Source organism: Gossypium raimondii, chromosome 7 (genome assembly GCF_025698545.1).
Source record: "Gossypium raimondii isolate GPD5lz chromosome 7, ASM2569854v1, whole genome shotgun sequence".
In the NCBI taxonomy this organism is placed as follows: Eukaryota; Viridiplantae; Streptophyta; class Magnoliopsida; order Malvales; family Malvaceae; genus Gossypium; species Gossypium raimondii.
In genome coordinates this window covers 1,655,459-1,677,204 of record NC_068571.1, presented here as the reverse complement: position 1 = coordinate 1,677,204, position 21,746 = coordinate 1,655,459, and the positions used below count along the sequence as shown (strand labels likewise).

The 21,746-nt window shown below is 31.1% G+C and overlaps 3 protein-coding genes and 1 non-coding gene across 5 annotated transcripts; 1 reads left to right on the top strand and 3 right to left on the bottom strand.

Annotated features, from left to right (window-relative positions):
• Nucleotides 1–456: 456 nt before the first annotated feature.
• LOC105768777 (universal stress protein A-like protein) lies at nt 457–3,170 on the top strand. 2 transcript variants are annotated; one of them, XM_052633588.1, is made up of 4 exons: nt 457–785; nt 2,193–2,314; nt 2,404–2,509; nt 2,636–2,677. In XM_052633588.1, exons 1-4 carry the CDS (start codon nt 593–595, stop codon nt 2,653–2,655), a joined length of 441 nt encoding a protein of 146 aa, XP_052489548.1. In that variant the 5' UTR covers nt 457–592; the 3' UTR covers nt 2,656–2,677. The 2 variants fall into 2 exon arrangements, with proteins under 2 accessions (XP_052489548.1, XP_012444398.1); XM_012588944.2 differs by having other exon boundaries at nt 472–785; nt 2,391–2,509; nt 2,636–3,170.
• Nucleotides 3,171–3,499: 329 nt separating this feature from the next.
• LOC105768770 (50S ribosomal protein L12, chloroplastic) lies at nt 3,500–4,320 on the bottom strand. Its single transcript, XM_012588933.2, has one exon. It carries the CDS (start codon nt 4,223–4,225, stop codon nt 3,656–3,658), a length of 570 nt encoding a protein of 189 aa, XP_012444387.1. The 5' UTR covers nt 4,226–4,320; the 3' UTR covers nt 3,500–3,655.
• Nucleotides 4,321–4,699: 379 nt separating this feature from the next.
• On the bottom strand, nt 4,700–4,771 carry TRNAP-UGG (transfer RNA proline (anticodon UGG)). The gene has a single exon. It is a non-coding gene; the product is annotated as a tRNA-Pro (tRNA).
• Nucleotides 4,772–18,851: 14,080 nt separating this feature from the next.
• LOC105768791 (MYB-like transcription factor EOBII) lies at nt 18,852–21,447 on the bottom strand. The gene is made up of 3 exons (XM_012588970.2): nt 21,199–21,447; nt 20,878–21,007; nt 18,852–19,452 (listed from the first exon to the last, which is right to left on the bottom strand). Exons 1-3 carry the CDS (start codon nt 21,332–21,334, stop codon nt 19,092–19,094), a joined length of 627 nt encoding a protein of 208 aa, XP_012444424.1. The 5' UTR covers nt 21,335–21,447; the 3' UTR covers nt 18,852–19,091.
• Between the last annotated feature and the right edge of the window lie 299 nt (nt 21,448–21,746).

Sequence of the window (21,746 nt, the reverse complement as noted above, 5' to 3'; positions counted from 1 at the left end):
TCGAGAGTTATTAATATTTATAATTAATATTTATTTACATGTCGCCTATAATTTTTTATTTTATTTACTGATAGGTATAGGATACTCATTCATTGACCGTGCATCAAATTTTATTCTATGTATATATATTTTATATTAAAATCACATCAAATTAAAATTAACGTAATTTATTAAAATATATATTTATAGTAAAAAATTAAATCTGTCGTACTAAAACAATAATTTTACAATATAAATATCAAAATTTTATAATATTTTCATATTTTTAGTTTTTTATTTTATTTTTTAAATATTTTTCTAACATTGAGGGAAAATAAGGGGAAAAAAAGGCAGACAAAAGTACGACCCGCCATTTTCAGTGAAAACTCACGGGTTAATTATAACTGCCAAAGCGCACAATAGCAATTCCTTCTTACTAATATTTACCGTACACCATTTGTGAATGGCGCACTCTTCCACGCTTTTAAGCTCTCCCTCCCAGAGCCTTCTTTTTGATTTGAGTCTCGAAAAACTAGAGAGTTCCAAGAAAAAGCTTAGACACAAACAGAGCCACAAAAAAGTTATTAAACTCAGTGAGTAGAGGCGTGTAAAGATGGAGACAACTGAGCCTGAGGCAAACGTAACTCGGATAATGTTAGCAGTGAACGAGTCAAGTATCAAAGGTTACCCTCACGCTTCCATAAGTAGCAGAGGAGCTTTCGAATGGACTATTCAGAAGATCGTTCGATCCAATACTTCCGGTTTCAAGCTTCTCTTCCTCCATGTTCAAGCTCCTCATGAAGACGGTTCTTTCTCTTTTCTTTCTCTCTCTGCGCTCTTTTTCTACTTTCTTCACATAATTTTGAATTTACACGACTGCGCTTTCTGTACGGGCGTGGTTGTGTTAGGGTTTCGTAGGGTGTGTGTGAGAATTCTATTGCTGTTTTTATGATTGAAATTCGTTGAAACTGCATTGATTTTCCGATTTATGATGTTATGAAAGATGTTAAGTTTGATTTATCATTTCTTCAATCGGTTTGGCTACTGATTAATAGAAGGTTAAATTCTGCTATTAGTCCCTGTACTTTATGAAAGTTCTGTTTTACTCCCTGTACTTTTTGAATTGGTCAATTTTAGTACAAGTTGCAGATAAATCCGATTAGTTAAATTCAATTGCTACTCTGTACTATGCATACCATTATAGATTTAGTTCATATTCTCCCCTGGGATCATTCTAGGTTTCTATTCTTCTCGAATTTTGAAATTTTAGTCTTAACATAAATCACAATCATTAAACAATTAACTGGATTTTTAGTGCGTTAACATATGATAATATGTTTGTCCCATCAAATTTTGGAAATAGTAGAACATAAATTAATGAATTTAATAGTTATTGCTTGGTGACTGAAATTTTAAAATTTGAAAAGTGTAGGGACTAAATTCACAACTTTTGTGAAGTACAGGGACTAATATAATAATTTAAGCTAAAAAGAAAATTAGCAATGTGATAGTTTATTCAATGATGCTAAAAGCCTGCCCTTGAAACTTGAATCCTTTTATAATTGGCTGTATAAAGTAGCAGGATTGATGTTGATATTGAATTTTTACTTGAATTGGACCGTAGCATTTTGGATACAAGTTTTATGTATAGCTGAATGCTTTACTTAGTAGAGTGGAGAAAAAATTGGATAGATGAAAAATTGAAGGGTAGAAAAATAAAATATGTAAAATAAATTTTTTGTAGGAAAAATTAAAAGAAAAAGTAAATTTCTTTTGATCCACTGACTGCATGTTAAGAGTTAAAAATGAAAGGAAAGAAAATAAAAATTTTGAAAAATGTAGAATTTTGAATTAACATACACTTTATCATTTTCTCTTCTCTTATCATTTAAATTTGGAATGATTTGTTTTTATGTATGAAAATGATCATCTCTCTTATTTTCTTTCTTTTCACTTTTCTTACTTACCAAGCACACTCAAAATTTATGTTCTTCCCAGTTTTCCATTCTCTATTTCCATTCCTCCATTTTTCCACCCAACCAAATACATTCTAAATGTTTAAGCTTTGGATCAGAAACTATGAACTCCCATGTACACAGTGGTTTTAGGGACGGATATTGTAATGCTTCATTGAAGCTTTTGGGTGCTATGAAATCAGCCAATGCCAGGTGATTGACGTGATGGCTTCTTCTTTGAATATGTCTTTCCTTTAGGATTCGAGGACATGGACAGCATATATGCCTTTCCTGAGGATTTCAAGACCATGAAGCACAGGGACCAAACAAGAGGGCTTCATTTGCTGGAATATTTTGTCACAAGGTGTCATGAGATTGGGGTAATCAATTCATTCTTAAGTGAACTTAGCATTTTAATATGCATTTTCCCATATAATGAAATTTTGTTGACTGTAGGTTGCTTGTGAAGCTTGGGTCAAGGAAGGTGATCCAAAGGAAGTTATCTGTCGACAAGCGAAGAGGATGCGGCCCGATCTCCTTGTTGTCGGGAACAGAGGACTTGGTCCTTTCCAACGGTAGGCTTTACTCCCATATGCCTCCGGTATTCAACACTTGTCTTCTCATTGCAATCTCTAGGATGAACTTAAGTTGGTTTTTAGGGAAGTGCTTAATTTTTTGCTTTTGAAAATTTGTTTGTCCAGGGTTATTGCTGGAACTGTGAGTGAATTCTGTGTGAAGCATGCTGAGTGCCCTGTGGTAAGCATCAAACGCAGTCCAGGTGAAACACCACGGGACCCTGTTGATGACTAAATTTGTTTCAATGGCTGTGGATTTTCTCATTGTCTTACAGGTGAAGAAACTCCATATTACCCTTTTGATGACATAAATTTAATTTTAAGCCTGTGGATGTGTTTTTTCACGGTCTTGGTAGACTTGACTATGTCTGTGCATTTTTTCTCATTGTGATAATAGACTTGAAACTGTAGAGTTACTATTTCATTTATCTGCGGGGGATGACAAATGAATTGCTTTTGTGTTGGGAAAATTACCCTGTGGATATGATTGATGTACGAATAAGGCATTAGTTTCTTTATCCAATACATTGAACTTAGCATGATCATCAAATCATCTAGTCTTTATAGTGGTAGTTTTGAGTTGATGAAACTGTATAATCCTTGTAATGTTTTATGAAAGCTTATACAAGACCATAGAGCCTGTGTTGATTTGTTGCTTTAGCATATGCAAATGGCTAGTAACGCACCTTACCCATATCCATATAAGATTTTTTTACAAAATATAATCTCAAACTCTCTCACACACTACACCATCACACACAAGCGAGTTCAGATATCGATCGAACTTTGATTTGGAGTATGGATGAACTCCCTGAGTCTAGTGCTTGAATTCGTGTAGCAACAAATTTCAAACTCCCTAACAAGTAATGTTAGAACCCCAATTTGTCCAATATTTTGTTATGTCCTGATTTAAGATGAAAATGCCATTTGAGGTTCTTGATATCTAGATCTAATCTATATATGGATAGGTTTCATAGAACATTGTACTAATTTGAAAAACAAGCTGGAATTTGCAACCTTATCCAATAAAAAAGCTCAAACTTTAGACACCCAAAAATGTCCTATTATCATTATCCGTACAGGAGGAAATTCAGTTGAGCATTTCAACAAATAGAATCGAGGAACCCATGAAAGAAAATGTTAAATCTAAGCAATAGAAACTTTAGCACCAGCTTCTTCAAGCTGTTTCTTGGCATCGTCAGCTTCCTCTTTAGAAACTCCTTCTTTAAATTTCTTAGGCAGCCCTTCAATCAATTCCTTAGCTTCTTTCAATGCCAAACTAGTCAGACCCCTCACAGCCTTAATCACCGCTATCCTCGCATTGCTAGGAACTTCCTCAATCACCACATCAAACTCCGTCTTCTCCTCAACAACTGGAGCTGCGGCACCACCGGCATCTGGTGCTGCGACGGCGACGGCGGCAGGGGCAAATGCAGCGGCGGAGACACCGAGTTTGTCCTGGAGGTAGTCGACGAGTGTTCGGGCTTCTTCGAGGGTTAAGTTGGAGATTTCAGTGCCGAGGTTTTCGATTTTTTCGGGTGCCGCGGTGGCGTTGAGAGGACGGAGGAATGTGGTACGGTGGGTGAGGGTAGTAGTGGCGGTGGAACGGAGAGGGAATTGAAGAGAAGGGGTTTTGAAAAAATGGGCTGTAGTAGTAGTGGGTGAAGGATAAGAAGGGGAACGGAGAGAGAGAGTTGAGAGTGTTGAGGAAGCCATTTTTTCTTGCTAATGCTTTCTTTTCTTCCTCTGTTTGGATTGAGAGAAAATGAGAGAGGATAAGGTGAAAGGAAAGGAGAGGAGATGGGTGTATACGGTGAATAAATATATATTGAAACCTGTTGTTGTCCTCAAAGAAAAAATGAAAAAGGTTAAAATATGTTTTTAGTCCTTGTACTTTGATTAATTTTGAGATTTAATCTCTATACTAAAAAATTAGAAATTAAGGTTTTCAATTGTATTTATTTTAAAAACTTAGTCTAATCATTAAAATTGTAAGTTTTTCTGTTAAAGTTGTTGTATCATGATTGATAAAATAATAAGTTAAACAAATTTTGACAGAAATGTCATAAGATTATATATTTTTTGTAAATTTGAAATTTAGCCCTTATAGGGATTAAATCTCAAAGTTTATAGAAGTTTAGGGACTAACAGCACATTTTAACCAAAGTAAAAGTAGGTGAGGAAAAAGGAGGGGCGTTCCGAGAATCGAACTCGGGACCTCTCGCACCCAAAGCGAGAATCATACCACTAGACCAAACGCCCAATTTGATACGTTCCTTAGTAAACAAATTTTTACCCACGAGAACAGTTTTAAGTAGGCTAACAAAACAATAATCATAAATCATATTTAAGGTTTTTCTATACTTTTATAAATTTTAAAATGATAATAATCTATGATATAAATTTTGATATATTGATTAAATAAATTGTGTGTTTTGTGTTATGTTCTTTTAAATAATATTAGTGTCATACTTCAAATTATTAACTCTAAAGTAGAAACAAAATAACATAAATATAGAGAAAGAATAGATACAGAATGGTAATACGAATCCATAGGAATTTAATTATAAATTACTGAAACATTAAAATATATTTTGAATTTTTGGGAAGGGTGGAGTACAATTTTATTGTTTATTAATGAAAGAATTGGATTGAAGATTTTCCATTTTGGATGAGGTTAAGACCCTTATTTGCACCCTCAAAATTCGCCTCTGTCACAAGAATTATGATTAAAAAAATATTAACTTTGAATTTTCAATTTAATGACAAATAAAGTATTTTCACATTCATTTTCGATGTATTATATGCGAATCTAATCCTTCAAATATCACACTAATATGGGGCACAGGTTTTGGAGAGTGAGTGGTTTAGTTTTATGTTTGAGTTAGTATCGGATGCGAGATAATGCAGATTTGGGTAGTTACAAATCTTCAACTTATTTTTAACCAATTCAAGTATTGAATATTTTAAATCCCATTTTTAATGTATTCAAAGCGAATGTAATAAACTAGATTATCAATATTATTTATTATGTTATTTTTTTTAAATGCATACATCATATTCAAAATTAAAACCTCTTTTAATAAAATTATAATTTTTAATTACAATAAATTAAAAATTAAACTATTGAGGTTATATGAATAAGGTCCTTTCATTATTAAAATTGTTATTTAACCACTAGATGAGACATCAAATCTTATGTGGCATAATTTAAGATGAAAATTTTAAATTTGTAAAAAGGGTGTCATTAAAATATTGATTTTAAGGTTCTTGAAGCTTTTACATTAGCTTTTATCAAAAACTAGATTTTTTGTACTTTTAAAAGTTATGCAGAACGTTTTATTTTTCTTTAAAATTTTATTTTAAATTATACCGCATAAGATTTGACGTATCTTTTAATGGTTAAATAACAATTTAATAATGAAAGGACCTGATTGATATAACATTGATAGATTGGAGATTTTATTAGAATGTTTTGAAGTTTAGGGACCAATTTAAAATGAGGGTCATAGTTTAGGGATGTTTGGTGCAATTAACTCTATAATAGTCTGATTAATGTGTTGGAAGATGAGTTGGGTAAGTTGAAGTTTTTAGTTTAATTGATACAGTATGGGCCATTTCAAACTAAAAGAAAACCTAATAACAGGTCATTTTGATTTAGGGTTTAGTTCTTTTGATCCAGGCCCAGTTTAAGCCTAAAAAGAAGCCTGACCCATCTTTTTAATAATACTAATAATTAAATAAATAAATGAAATGTCAACACAATTGTAATGAGATTTCAAATTCCTTTTATTTTTAATTTTCTTTATTATACTTTAAAGTGTAATATTATTGTGTTAATTCGATAATGTGAGTTCTAAAAACTCTACAATTATATCGATGGTGGGCCGAGTTGGGTCATATTCGTAACGGATCTATGTATGGCACTAATATATTTTATGTTTGTCTAAATTTGGTGCAGCTCGAAATATGGGTTCAAAATTTTGCTCAAGCCCGTCCATATTTGTAAATGTTTAATTAAAACCCGTTTTACGCCTGTCCTTATTATTTTTCAAAAAAAAACTATTTCTAATTTAATATTAAATATTTTAGATGGTTTTTTTAGGGCATGTTTGGACAACATAGAGTAATTGGAAGTAGCAATTACACTCTATTATAATTGCAAAGAATTGTAATTCTCTAGACATGTTTGGACGATAGAATGCCTTATGTCATATTTGGTAGTACAAATAGAATGCCATTACATCGTAATTCCTTATGTCATGTTTGGTAGTACAAATTGTAATTACACAGTTACATAGTTAATAGTTTTAAAAAGTTATAAACGAGTAACAAAAATTGAAATCAAATCATCATATGTAATATGTTGGTCCAAGAAAGTAATCGATAATACGATTACTAATGAAAACAACAAGAAAAATAAACATCGTATGTAATTTTATTTACTTGCTTCGACATTCCATATTGTTGGGCTATCATCCTTTAACATTTAACATATACTCCATTACTCATCATCATCATCATCATCTAAATCTAAATCTAAATCGTGTATGTGTCATTAAAATTATTAAGATCTCCTTTCATGTGCTCTTCAAAGTATGGATCCTCTCAGTTTCACCTACGAATGATGTTATGAGGTATGCAACATGTTAGCACGATCCAATCTTATTTTTATACTATATTAAGATGATGTTGTTAATATGAGAAATATTTTTTCTAGAACAACAAATATCCTTTCAATCACATTTCGAAGCTTTGAATGCCTCAAATTAAAGATTTTGAGAGCCATCTCCGGTGCTTGTGCATGACTCCATTATTTCAAATGGTATCGTACCCCACGGCATGGTGAGAGAAAACTTTTTGTATTTAACATAACTAGCATCTACCACATAATACTTGAGAAAGGTGCAAACAATCTGTAGTTTTGATTATAAAAACTTATAAATCTAATTTAAAGAAAGATTTATGCTAGGTTATAACCTTTTTATAGTGTATAATTTTTATAACATTTCTTATAAATAATATAAAATTTTATCCTAGTTTTAAAATTTATTTATTTTATAAATAAGTTATGGTAAAAACTGATAAGATATTTTTTTATAAATAAATATATTGTTTTTATAATATATAGTATGAAAATGTAAATAACTTGTATCCATATTTTTTGTCATAACTTTATATAAATTTAAATTAATATTTATAAACAAGGCAAAATTTAAGTTTAATAGTTATAAACAATATAGGTCAGTCTAATTCATCAACATTTCTAACTTGATTCATTTAATTATTTATTTTGCTAATATTAAGTATAATTTTGAGAATAAAAGTAAAATTTAAATAAAATGTTAATATTTTTAAGCAGAAAAAAGTGAGTCGAATATATATTCTTTTAACAATAGTAACTCCTTTATCAGATCTACGTTTATTTTAATTGTTTGATTGAGTTGGTGTCATGAGATGAACACAACACCAATTTAATTATGAAATTATTAAAACATGTTAAATTTTTAGGAAAATATTGTTAAAAAAAAAGGATTTAGGGAAAGGTAGAAAGAGGCATGAGAAGCAAGTAAAACCCTCAAACTACAAAACAACACTTTTATCTTTCTCAAGCTTTATACAGAGGCACGTGCAATTGAAGATGAGAAGAAAACAAATTGCAAGTCCTTTCCACACATGTCATAAATAAGCACTTTATAATTATTTTAATTCTCAATATTTTAAGGATTTCAATATTATCTATCAATCTGATCAATTGAGAAATTATAAAATTTTTTTTTGTTATTTTCTTAAAAAAATGCATATTATTTTAAATATATTTTAATAAATACGTATAAATTATGGTTTTTATTTTCTCTATATATGACATCATGGTCAGCTTGTCACTTTCCATTTGACATTTTCTTGATGATATCTGACTTAGATTACTTGTCGACACCGCAGCTTTCTTATTACAAAACTGCCATTGACAATTACCCTTATCCATATCCAAAACGCAAAACCCTTCTATTTCTTTTGAGTTTGAATCTCAACACTAAATATTTTTATGTCATTATATTAATTAATGATTAGTTGATATTTATTTATCTATCTATTTATGTGTTTTTGTTGAGTGGGTGTCATCTTTTTTAATTTTATGAGGTAACAAATGTTATTTTGAAGATAATATCACTTTTTTTTTTTTTGTTTCATATATAAAAATATACATGTAAGATGGGATTTGAACTTAAAATCCCATTGTATTCGTACATTCAATTTGATCCTTTTGGTATAATTTTTTATTTATTTTTAATGAAGTAGAAAATGGTGATTATACTTTAGTTGATTTGAAAGGTTGTTAAGTAATGATGACTGATGAAAGCATTTGTTTGATTTGGAAAGCAAATATTTGAAGAATGGCCGACCAATCATGTGAAAAATTTTCCTTGTTCTTTCACATGGAGGTTTTCCCTTTTGCTCGTATGGTGATTTATTGCATATAAAACATGTGATCAAATGAAACGAGTGGCTCGAATTTCGAAATGTTTTTGGCAAGCAATTGAAAGCTGGTGTTGTCTTTAATTTTATTTTTCTTTTCCCACATAAGACACTGCAAAACCCCAGTGAATGGTGTGTTGGAATCGCCTTCTTTAACCCTTAATTTGGATAAAAGGTTGGGTGCTAAAGTGTTAGAAGTTCGGCACATTGCGATTTCTCATCCATTCAATTTCATTCCAATGACCTAACTCCATCTACTCCAATGTCATACTTTATATATATATATATATATATATATATATATATATTAAGTTTTAATTTACTAAGTGTGAAGATGTAATGGTGTAATGGTAATGTATATTGCACTCCCAGATAGAAAGTTCAAGTCCGAACCTTTAAAATGACATTATTATGAGAGGCAACCTCGGACTTCAAAAAGATTAGTTTTCATAAACCAAAGACAAATATAAAAGGTAACTTGATTATACTAATAAGGTATAGATAATATAATTAATGCCATCTCTTACTGATATAACTGTATGAACTAGTTATGCTGAACTCAATTTTATGATTATATATACTTTTATTTTTGTTTTTAGTTTTGATAAAAGGATGCTCGAATTTTACATGTAATAACATGAATCAATTGTGCTAAACCTCGACCTCAATAATTATATGTATTTAACTATAAATCGATAAATATCAATAAATTAAGGGAGTTTATTGTACATGCATGTACTCAATGGGGTGTTAGGTATAGGATAATTACTACTCAAGGTGGTAGGAAAACAACTTAAATGAAAAGAAAAAACTTCGTTTGTTGATATATCAATTAAGTTTGAATATTATATATACAACCATGTGGTAACATGTTGATAAATTGTGGATGGATGGTGAATATTATATATATTGAAATAGGCATGTGAGGGTTTCCTTGCGGCCATTTCAAGAGTTAGGCAATCGTCGGCCTTCTAGTTTGCATGGCCATGCACATAATTGGAAACAGATGGAAAGCAAAATTAAAGATTTCTATTTTGTATTCCATATCCAATACACGTGTCTGTCTTTGTATGGCTCAAGTTAGGCCAGTCATATGTATGGATCATAGATCTAAACTGCGATGGAGGAAGAAGTTAAGAATTTTGTGATTGTGATAGGTGATTGGGATTGTATTATAAACCATAGTAAGTCTTATCCATATGTTTAACATTCATTGAGGTAGTGGTTTGTTTTTTTAAAAATTACATGATTTATAGTAAACATAATATTATATTATGATTATACAAATAATTTTTGAAACAGTTTATGATATTTTTTGGTAGGATTTGAACCTTGGGCACTTAGCAACTTACACATCTTTTTGTTATCACACTAATGGCTTCTTGCGGATTTTTGATTTATTTATAAAATAAATTATTTATAACCTACTTCACACGCTTAATACGTTGTGCCTTAGGCTTAGAATATCTTGTAAAATGAAAGGTAAATGCGGGTGTTGAAGCTTGTGTTCTTAATTGTTCTTTGATGCTTAAGTCAGATGAGAATGGATGTAATGAAGGTTATACAAGGAATTCTACATAGTAATGGTAGGAGTGGTGAGAGAAGATTAACGAAAATATAACTGGGCCTTTATGTAAAGATCTCCACTTACCTTAAACTTGTCACTTGCGTGAGACTGTAAACTCCAAGCATTTCTCTAAAAGATTCAAATTTGCTCCTCGGCAAAACTTCGGTAAATATATATGCTAATTAAAGATCAATCTTGCAGTACTTTAATTCAACTAAACTTTCCTTTTGCACATCTCTGAAAAAGAATAATTTGATATTGAAACACTTGGTTTTCCCATGAAAAACGAAAATATTTGAGATAGCATTAGTCACTTGATTATCTACAAACACTTCTGTGCATTTTGTTTTTTTTTTCCCTTTTATGGTATGATTCTTCCTCTTACTAACTCCGTTCTGTTGTGGAGTATATGGAGCAGTGAGTTGGTGTTCAATCCTAGCTTCTTCACAAAACAGACTGAATTGATTAGATGTGTACTTCTTGCCATTATCAGACCTTAAAGCTTGAATCTTATGGCTTCTAAATATCACAAGAAAACACTTTTGCACGAAAGAAATTAACTCCCAGAGTTGAAAATTTTATTAATGAATGAATTGATTGATTTTATCCTTTAATGAACAATGAAGAGGCTTTTGTATAGGTTAGCTAATTACATCCAAATAAAACCTTCAATTATAATAAAACTCTAACTAATCTAAAAGAAGTAGTTTTAGTAGAACTAAATTTTCTTATTACTAAAAAACATAAAACTCTTAAACAACTTTAAATAAAAAATATCCTAAAATTCGAAATAAATAATTAATAAAACCTAATAAATACAATATTGGGGTCATATATAATAAAAATTAAGCCTAAAAATTGAACCCAATATGATTAAAACTCGAATTAAGGCCCAAAACTCGTAATTTCCCGTAATATTCCCGTTCAAAAATTCTACTCACACAGTCTTCAGAAAAATGGTCATAACTTGAGCTCCCGGACTTGTAATTGAGTGATTCAAAGTGTGTTTCGAAGTTAAGAGATAGCTCTTCAAAAGCTATGCAAACATCTCAGCCCAAAAATTCCTGGATTCCATCCAAAAATTCATCACAAGTCTATTGATCTTCCAAACTTGAAAATTGGCAACTTGGTTGAATTAACTTTTATAAATTTCATCCCATTCGTGCATGTATCTTAAATCCAACACAACCTAGTATAGTCATCAATGAAAAATATGTAATACTTACTCTCTTTAAGTGACAAGAGTTTTTTGGGGTCCAACTAGGTTTACAATATGGTATATTAGCTTCAAGGTGAGGTAGCCTCTGAACCAAATCCTTCTTTTGTAGGTTTATTACAGCAGCATGATTGAAATTCCTAAGCCTTTTGTGCCATACTTTTGTATTGATCCTAGTTGCAGCATAGGCTTTTTGCTCCTACTCTAAAGAATCCAGAGTAAAGCTCTTTCCCTTCATTATTACTTTGAATACATCTTTGCCTTTTGCATTCTTGATTTGACAATGATCAGTTTCAAAGACAACTTTGAAGCCTTTTTCAGGCAACTAGATAACACTTAACAAATTTTAATTTATATTAAGTACAAATAACACATCATTGATTAGCTTTGTACTTGAAAGGCATCTAGTTGCCATAATGCCTTTGCCTTTAACAACAATATAGTCTCAATTACCAATTATACTTTGGAAATTATCGAAGTATATAGCTCATTGAAGAAATCATGATCAAATGGCATATGGTTTGTGCAACCACTATCAATAAGTCACTTGTCATTAGAGTTGCTAATTGCAAAACAAGTTGCTACAAAGAGTTGCTCCTCCTCTTATTGATCAGCTATTTGTGCAACTTATTTTTTTATGAAAGTTGCTTTTGCAAATCTTTTAATGATGTCCCATATTCTAACATTTCTCACATTACTGGTCTGGCATTTTCCAACATTTGAATAGTGGATGACCTTTCTTTCCACAATGCTTGTAAGGAGAAAAAACAAATATTGTTTCCCCGTTGATTTTTGGAGAATAAAAACCTTAGTTTTCATTTTTTTATTCTTTCCTTTGTCTCCCTGATTTAAATGAACTCTTGCAAGCAGTGCACATTTGACAGACCCTTCAGACCTCAAAAGTCTTCTCTGCTCTTATGCCTGTAAAGCATTCAATAATTCTTCCAAACTAATTTTTGATAGATCTTTAGCATTTTCCAGTGAGGAAATAGTTGCATCAAATCTTTCAGGGATTGTTACAAGATTTTTTTGAACCAATCTAGAATCAAGAAACTTAGAGCCAAGTAACATTACTTTGTTGGCAATGTTGACTTATCTGTCAGAATACTCTTTAATTGTTATAGAGTCTTTTATCTTTTGAAGTTCAAATTCTCTAATCAAATTGAGAATGTACATCCCATTGATCCTTTCATCTCTTTCATATTCTTCATTTAGGAAATTACAGACTTCAAATGCCAATTTCTTTGTCATAATTCTGACAAAGATTTCTGGTGAGACTGTAGTAAATAATCAGATTTGCAAGCAAGGGAGAAACTTTCTATTCCTCATCAATAGCTTTTCAGAGATCATTTACCTCCAAATGAACCTCCATCTTTGTCACCTAGACATGATAGCCTTCTTCATTGAAAATAGGTGGTGCAAGTGTAGTGAAAGGGGTTTTGAATTCATAGAAGAAAAAAAAATTCTCACAATGGTAGGTCCCTTAAGAAGATGAATCAGATACCAAACTGTTGGAGTTTTCGAGAAAACCTGCTGTAAAAAAAAACAAAAGAAGATAAGAATAAAGTACAAATAATTTGGATGGAAAGAGTATGTTTCATTGAAATGAAAAACTAATGCTTATATGGGGAAAAAGTTCAACAACCAATGACTAAAAATAAGCAAATAAAAAGTGGTAAGCTCTATTATGGTAAGTCCAACCAAAATACAAAGCTAGATAACCAAAGCAAAGGTTGCAATAATATAATTGTAACACCCCATACCTAACCCGATCGCCAAGTCCGAGCTATGGAATGCCACATTTGTTGCTGGAGAAACTACAATAAATTACAATTCAATTTAACAATTCATACATGCTATTAATTTCATAATACGTTCATAACATGTTTTACAATCATAACTGGGTTCTATACGAGCTTACGAAAGCTTTTTTGATAACCCGAGATCAAATAAAGACTAAAATACAAATTTTCAAAATTATCAAGTTGACATCGCCACTTCAAAGGATCATGGTCGCGATGTCACTCACTGTCGATTTCTCGTTGTGACATTAATGGTTTGATGTCGTGATGTCACTCACTGTTTTCGAAATATCTATATGGTACCAATTCACAACAACCTACACCAATGGCCATTTGCCTATTTCAACCATTTAACATTTTATATACTAAACACAATCCATATGCCATCATTTAACTAACATTTTTTATTAAGAATACTAATTTAACTATTTACATTTCTTGACCAATTCAACAAATATGATTATTTGCAATTTTAGCCATTTCATCTACTTAAATCAACCCCATGTATGCGTCTAAGTATTCATATACATTAGACTCAAACTTTCATTACTAGTTCAGGATTTCAAAATGACTGTTACGATACAAAATTGACCCAATCTTTAGATACATGCCATAAACCAAAACGTGAAGGAACTATACAAACATTGAGTCGAGAGTTGTAGATCGAATTGTAACACCCTTTACTCGGTCCGGTCATCAAACTCGAGTTACATGATGCTACTACAGTTACTGGAACATTCTAACACAATTTATAAAATTTAATCAAATTTTAAATCATTAATTACTCTAAATGCATGCATAATAGAAGTTATGAATACAACATGATTTAAATCGAGCATACAAATATTGATTAATAGAATCGAGCATGAGTTAAGGACCAACTTAGAAATTTTCAAAACTTTGAACTAGGTATCGACACTTAAGAAATAAGTATCGATATTTTTATGATAAGTAAAATCATTATCGTTACCATTTTGGCATTATACTAAATTCGAAAAGTTAAAATCAAAACCTTTTTATCGATACTCTAAAAAAGTATCGATCTTTATAAATAAATATCGATACCTATTATAAGTATCAATACCAAATTGACATTCTGTCCATTTTGAAAACTGTTCATTTGGTAAAGTATCGATACCTTGGTCCTTATTATCGATACTTTTACCCAGAAGGTTAAAAATCAAGTTTTAAAACACTTATCATGCCCAAAACTATAGTTCAATACATTGGTGCATCAAGCACTCAAACAACCTGCATAATTATCATTCAAAGCATTCCAAAACACCACAAATCCAAGCCAAAACATATTACAATACATCCTAATAATGTCTAACCTATATGCCATTTTAGCACCATCACAAGCAAAACAAAGTTGCAGAACAAATGAACAAAATGATCATGAAGAAGGTTCGATGTATGTTTTCGAATGCTAATTTATCGAAGTCGTTTTAGGCTGAAGCAGCATCCACTGCATGTTTTTTTGATCAATCGATCTCCATTCGTTGTCATTGAGAAAAAGACTCTACAAGAGATATGGTCTGGTAAGCCTGCTGATTATTTCGATTTAAAGATTTTTGAGTGTCCTACATATGCTCATATTGATAATGGAAAATTAGAACCGAGATCTATTAAATGTGTTTTTCTTGGTTATAAGATTGGGGTAAAAGGGTATAAGTTATGGTGACCTGAAAATAGAAAAGTTGTAATTAGTAGAGATGTTGGTTTTCAAGAAATTGTTATGCTACCTAACTTATCTCTTAAAGAATCTTCAAATAAAGAACATCAAAAGCAAGTGGAGCTTCAGATTGATCTAGTATCTATAACAGAGTCGACTCTTCAAGTTAGTACAGAAAATCAGAACACTATTACTTCTTCACTATAATATTCTATTGCCAAAAACATAATTAGAAGAGAAATTAAACCTCCAAAGAGGTATGCCAAGTTTGATCTAGTTGCTTATGCTTTAAATGTGGCTGAAGATATAGATGGAAATCAAGAGTCATCTACTTATTCCGAGGTAGTTAGTTGTGAAGATTCAGAAAAGTGGATGTTTACTATGCAAGAAGAGATAGAGTCACTCTACAAGAACAGAACATGGGATCTTGTGAAGCTTTCTAAAGGTAAGAAGATTGTTCATTGTAAATGGGTGTTCAAGAGGAAAGAATGGACTCCAGGAGTTGAAGAACCCATATATAAAGTAAGGCTTGTTGCAATGGGTTATAGTTAAATTCCAAGTGTGAACTTCACAAATGTGTTTTCTCTAGTTGTGAAGCACAGTTTGATTTGAGCCTTACATGGTATTGTGGTCATGTTTGATTTGAAGTTCGAATAGTTAGATCTAAAAATAGCGTTCTTGTATGGAGAACTTGAGGAGGAAATTTACATGCAACAACCAGAGGGCTTTACAGTCTCAGAAAAAAAGGATTTTGTTTGCTTGTTGAAAAAGTCCGTTTATGGCTTGAAGCAATCACCAAGGCAGTGGTATAAGAGGTTTGATTCTTTTATGACTTCTCATGATTTTAAAAGAAGTAACTTTGACAGTTGTGTTTATTTTAAGAAGAACAGTGATGGTTCTTTTGTGTATCTACTTCTCTATGTTAATGACATGTTAATAGCAGCGAAAGATAAATGAGAGATAAGAAAGGTCAAAGCCCAGCTTAGTGAAGAATTTGAGATTAAGGATTTAGGAGCAGCAAAGAAATTACTTGGTATGAAGATTCTCAGAGATAGAAAAATAAGTAAATTGTACCTAATTCAGAAAGGGTACATTGAGAAAGTTCTTTGCAGGTTCAATATGCAGAGTGTTAAGCCTATTACTACTCTTTTAGCGACCCATTTTAGACTTTTATCAACTTTGTCTTCACAATTAGCCGATGAGATTGACTACATGTAAAATGTTCCATATTCTAGTACAGTGGGATCTCTTAGGTATGCTATGATTTGTTCATATCCAGATTTATCATATGCAGTCAATGTAGTTAGTAGATTCATGGTGAATCCCGATAAAAAACACTGGAAAGTAGTTCGATGGATTTTGAGATACTTTCGAGGCACTACTGATGTTTGCTTACAGTTTAGAAGAAATAGAGATGAAGTAATTGGGTATGTTAATGCTGATTTTGCTGGAGACTTGATAAAAGAAGATCTCTCATAGGTTATGTCTTTACAATTGGGGGTTTGCAATCAGTTGGAAAGTCACCTTGCAAACTATTGTCGCTTTGTCTACCATTGAATCTGAGTACATGGTGATTACTGAGGCTTGTAAAGAAGTTATTTGGTTAAATGGGCTCTTTAGTGAATTGAATGAAGACCTTCAAACCAGTACAATATTTTGTGACAATCAAAGTGCCATCTTCCTTACGAAAGATCAAATATTTCATGAGAGAACAAAGCACATTGATGTTCAGTATCATTTTGTTCGTGATATTATTGTTCGTGGTGATATTGTTGTGAGCAAGATTAGTATTCATGATAATCCTGCAGATATGATGACTAAGTCACTTCCTATAACCAAGTTTGAGCATTGTTTAGGCTTGGTTGGTGTTCATTGTTGAAGATAAACCCTTAAGGGGTTTCATGGAAAAGGTGGAGAACTTGTTCATTGAGAATCCGTGTCAAGGTGGAGATTGTTAGAGTTGTGACCCAAATTCTTATTAAAATAAAATACAAGTGGCAAGAAAGAGGGATCCACGAGGGCGAAGGACAGGGGCACAAGAAGAATCCGTATAGAAGTTTACTTCTTCTGTTTGATATTGATTTGAATAAGGTGTTTCAACCTTACTGCATTAGTTGTATTAGATGTTGATTAGAATAAGATTTTCTAAACCTATAGATAGACGTAGACTATACTCCTTATAAATTATTCGAATTCGACATAATAAATTTTTTTCTCCTCTGCCTGTGATTTTTCCCCAAAAAGGGTTTCCACGTAAAATCTGTGTGTTCTACTTTGCTCTCTTTTTTCTTGCCATTGTCGACATTTTATTTTTACAATACGCTTGACAACAGCTAAATTTTTCTGAAAGAAATAAACAAAATGGGTTTTGTATAAACTATCTTTGCTAGAATCGGAAGGATTTTCAAAAGGTTAAGTAAAGTAGTTTTACAAATGGTTGATGTAACCTCCAAGATTATGCCATAATGTCTAGGCCGAGTTTGGGTGTTATAAGATCGACTTTCGGGTCGGGTGTAGGGCGTTACATTATCCTAAAAGAAAACAATTATAAAATAGGTTACAGGGTTTCACCAAAGCATTCTTTAGGTCTTCAACGTTTTTGGATGTAGACAATGCTATCATGAATCCACGCGAACTCTTCTAATCTTCATTAGAAACCCATTTTCATGATAAACCAAATGTTTATGCAAACTGTTGACTTTGGACTTTACAGAACTCTAGTATTGAATTGAAAACCTTAATTTGTGGTGTCTACAAAACATATGACTCTCACGGTTAAAACCAAATTCAAACGACTTTAATAATTCATATCAAAATAGACTCATCTCCAATCCTCATAATCGAAGTTTAATTTCAAATTCTACTAAAAAAAGGTTGAGTTTCAAAAGGGGTCCAAAAATCAAAATCTTAGTGTCAAATCCTAAAAATCAACTTTTTGAAACCTTAAAGGAAGTTAACTTTTGTCATTCTTAAAGGAAGTTGACTTTTGTTCATAATATTTGGTATTTTGGTCATATGAAAAACCTAAAGTTTTTGCATAAAAAAAATTCTAATAACCCGACCAAACTACATGGGATCTTTGGGTATAAACTAGCGTAGAGATTTCAAATATTAAAATTTCCACCTAATTACAAAAATATTTGAATTCCTCTCTTATATTAAATTTTGTAGACAAAAACTATTGCACTTATTAACGTGATTATTAAGTTAGTGTCACACTAAATTTAAAAAATTACTTAAAAACCGATTTTAATAATTTATTAACTATGAATCACATATTAAATAATTTTTAATAATTACCTTCTGAGCGTTACAAAATGTGGCATAAAAATATATATTGTGGAAGACACAATGAATACGAAGTTATTCTAATACTATATAAAGTATAGACATTTCCATGTTTGTTTGCCATCAAACATTTGTCCTTTTGCTAGGTTATAGAATATCTCACAAAATACTACATTATATTTCTAGTTTAATTATTTTATACATATCACAATTAATGAAACTAGAAGTTTTTTTAAAGGAGCTGAAATTAAATTATAATTTTTAAAGGATTAAATCAAATTTTTATATTTTTAGGGAGTAAAGTACAATTTTACCTTTATAAAAGATATTGCTTATTTATCCACATCTCAAAGGGTATTTACAATAGCTAATTATCATTGAAAATTCTCATATATATGTATATATATATATATATATATATATATATATATATTATAGTACTACAATGTTTCCTATTACAAGCCATACTTAATCCAAAATATTATATAAGTTCACAAAACCCTAACATTAATCATCCAAATTTAGCTCAATTAATTTGGACGGACATCGATATTTATTTAATTACCATTAAGTATCTGCATGGACCATATATCCTCCATGTTCCAATAATTATCTTCTTGGTTCGATGGCGATTGGAGCATTATTTGTTGTTGTTGTTGTTGTCCCGAAAATGCTTCAATGTTGTTGTAATAGTCAAACGATGACAAGGGAGAATATGATGTTCCCATGAAATCTGCATTTGTTGTATTTGTAGGCAATTGGCTTGAGCTTGCTTGCTGATCTAGTAACTCACAATCACTTTGATTTGAATAGCAGACCTCAGCTGGTTTGTTCATGTGTTTCTGAATCCTTGTTCTCCAATAGTTCTTTATTTCGTTATCCGTTCTTCCAGGCAAATGCTTCGCTATTTTCGACCATCTGCACCAAACAACTCTTTAGCATCAAATCCTTTTACGAATCCTGTTTAGGTGACATTTATTAGATCCGAAATTCAAATCCCAACAAAAACCCTATTTGGCTCAAATATCTCCTTTAATTCAAACACAACTTTTTGGTCCTTCATTTTCTTGAGAAAAAATAGTGAATCATTTCAGAACATGAAATGAAGACAAGGGAAATCTGGAAACTTGGGTTCTTAATTTAAATCTGGAAACTTGAAATAAAAAAACAAGGGAAAATGTTTGAAACTCTTAAGTCAAATGCTACCTTTTGGTAGATAGATAGATGCGCATTAAGTAAGTAAAAACAGACATTTTGCTTTTCTTCTTTGGTACCACATGCTTATTTGAATTATTTTATATGATAGAATATTATATTCATATCCGAACATGTGTTGGACACGAATATTTAAAAAAAAAATTCGAAAAATTTCGGATAACAATCATATATATATTGAATGAAGAGGGGCCAACCATGTCTTAAAAGCATCCAAAATATAAGGTTTGTGTCTATTTCAACCAAGTAAAAGAATGCTTCTTTTTTCTTCCTAAAAGAACACTTAAACATGTGTCCAATTGGAAAAAGGTTGTGCTTAAAATGGAAACCTTTTACTGTCAATCTGTTCTCATTAGCTGTACATCTTTTATATTTATTTGACACACTAATCATTATACATATCATTACAATATTTCTTTCTTCTAATATTAGTATGAAATAATAATAAAGTAAATTAAATCATAACCATTTTATAATCAAATGAAAAAAATTATAATCTTAAGGATGATTAACAAAAAAGAAAAAAAAAAAGAGAATATAATTCGAAAATAAAACAATATGGTCCTTTAGAAGAAATTTGTTGGATTGTTAATTAGAAATTAAAAAGAATATTGGAAGAGATCATTGAAGAGCACTTTATTCTTAATTTGGAGATCTTTCATGTAAAATCTATGAAGGGTAGGTCCAATTTTTATGAAACATAAACAAGAAAGGTAAGAAAAATAAAATGAAATCCAATTCAATGTAGTACAATTTCCACATGGACCTTCATAAATTTGGTAGCCATGAAAAATTCAAGAAATAAAATGGAACAAATTTGATGTCCACAAATATTGATGAGAAGAGAATCCCATGTGTTTGAAAATCAAATTGGTGGCTTAAACGATTGAAACCCCACATTTTGAAATCCTCAAGAAAAAAAGTGCAAAAGGTGGGGGGAAGTTTGGATTTGATGAACAAGTATATAGGCCTTGTAGAAGTGCATTCTTTTGGTCCACTTGAATTCAGAACTATGAAGTCATCATAATACCCAATGAAGAGTGAAGAATATGAAAGGGTAAACAAATAGTTATATTATCATATAATTTGTTTTTCCTTTGAGAATAATTAGATATGAACAATATTAACCTGTTTCCCCACTTAGTATGCAGTTCCATGATCAAGAATTGTTCCTCCGGTGTGATATTGCCTCTCCGAACGTCCGGTCGAAGATAGTTTAACCATCGGAGCCGGCAACTCTTCCCGGTACGTTTCAACCCTAAAAGAATTTTTGTCATTAGGGTTACCATATCTCAATATCAAACCATCACTACTATATATTGAATGAAAATTTTAAAATAAAAAAAAAATCTCTTTATGATCCAAAAATATTGTTTATTCATAAATTTTTTTGAAAACTCAAAATATAAAGTAGCTATTATGCAATATATGTATAGAATAAGGAATTACCTGCAGCTTTAGCAAGAGAATTCCAAACACCTTCACCATGGTTGGCAATATAGTTGATGAGAATCAAATCTTCTTCCATAGTCCATGGACCTTTTCTCACTTCAACCTCTTGGGATTTGCATGGTTTTTTATCCATTTTTCTCTCTCTTTTTTTTTTTTGAAAAAAGAGAAGGATAGCAAAGAGGATAGAGAGAGAGAGAGAAAACTAAATTAATATTAAAAAAAAAAAGAAGATGAAAAGAGAGGGAGAGAATGTGAAAGAAAAAGAAGGTAGATATGGGGATTTTATAGAGAAAAATAAAGAAGAGTTGGTTTTTTTTTTTTTTTGCTTAGTAATTGTTGATATTAAATTGAATGCTATAGAGTAAGAGCTTTTAACCTAATTATAGTGTTAATGATAGGAAAGGCATGCATGCATGGTCAGTTCCTGCTGCATGCATGTCCACATATTATATTTATATATATTGTTTGGTTTATATGTTTCACTATTTATTCTTTCTCTTGCTCATGCATGTGAGAATTTTCTTTACGTACCAGGTCTTTTCTTA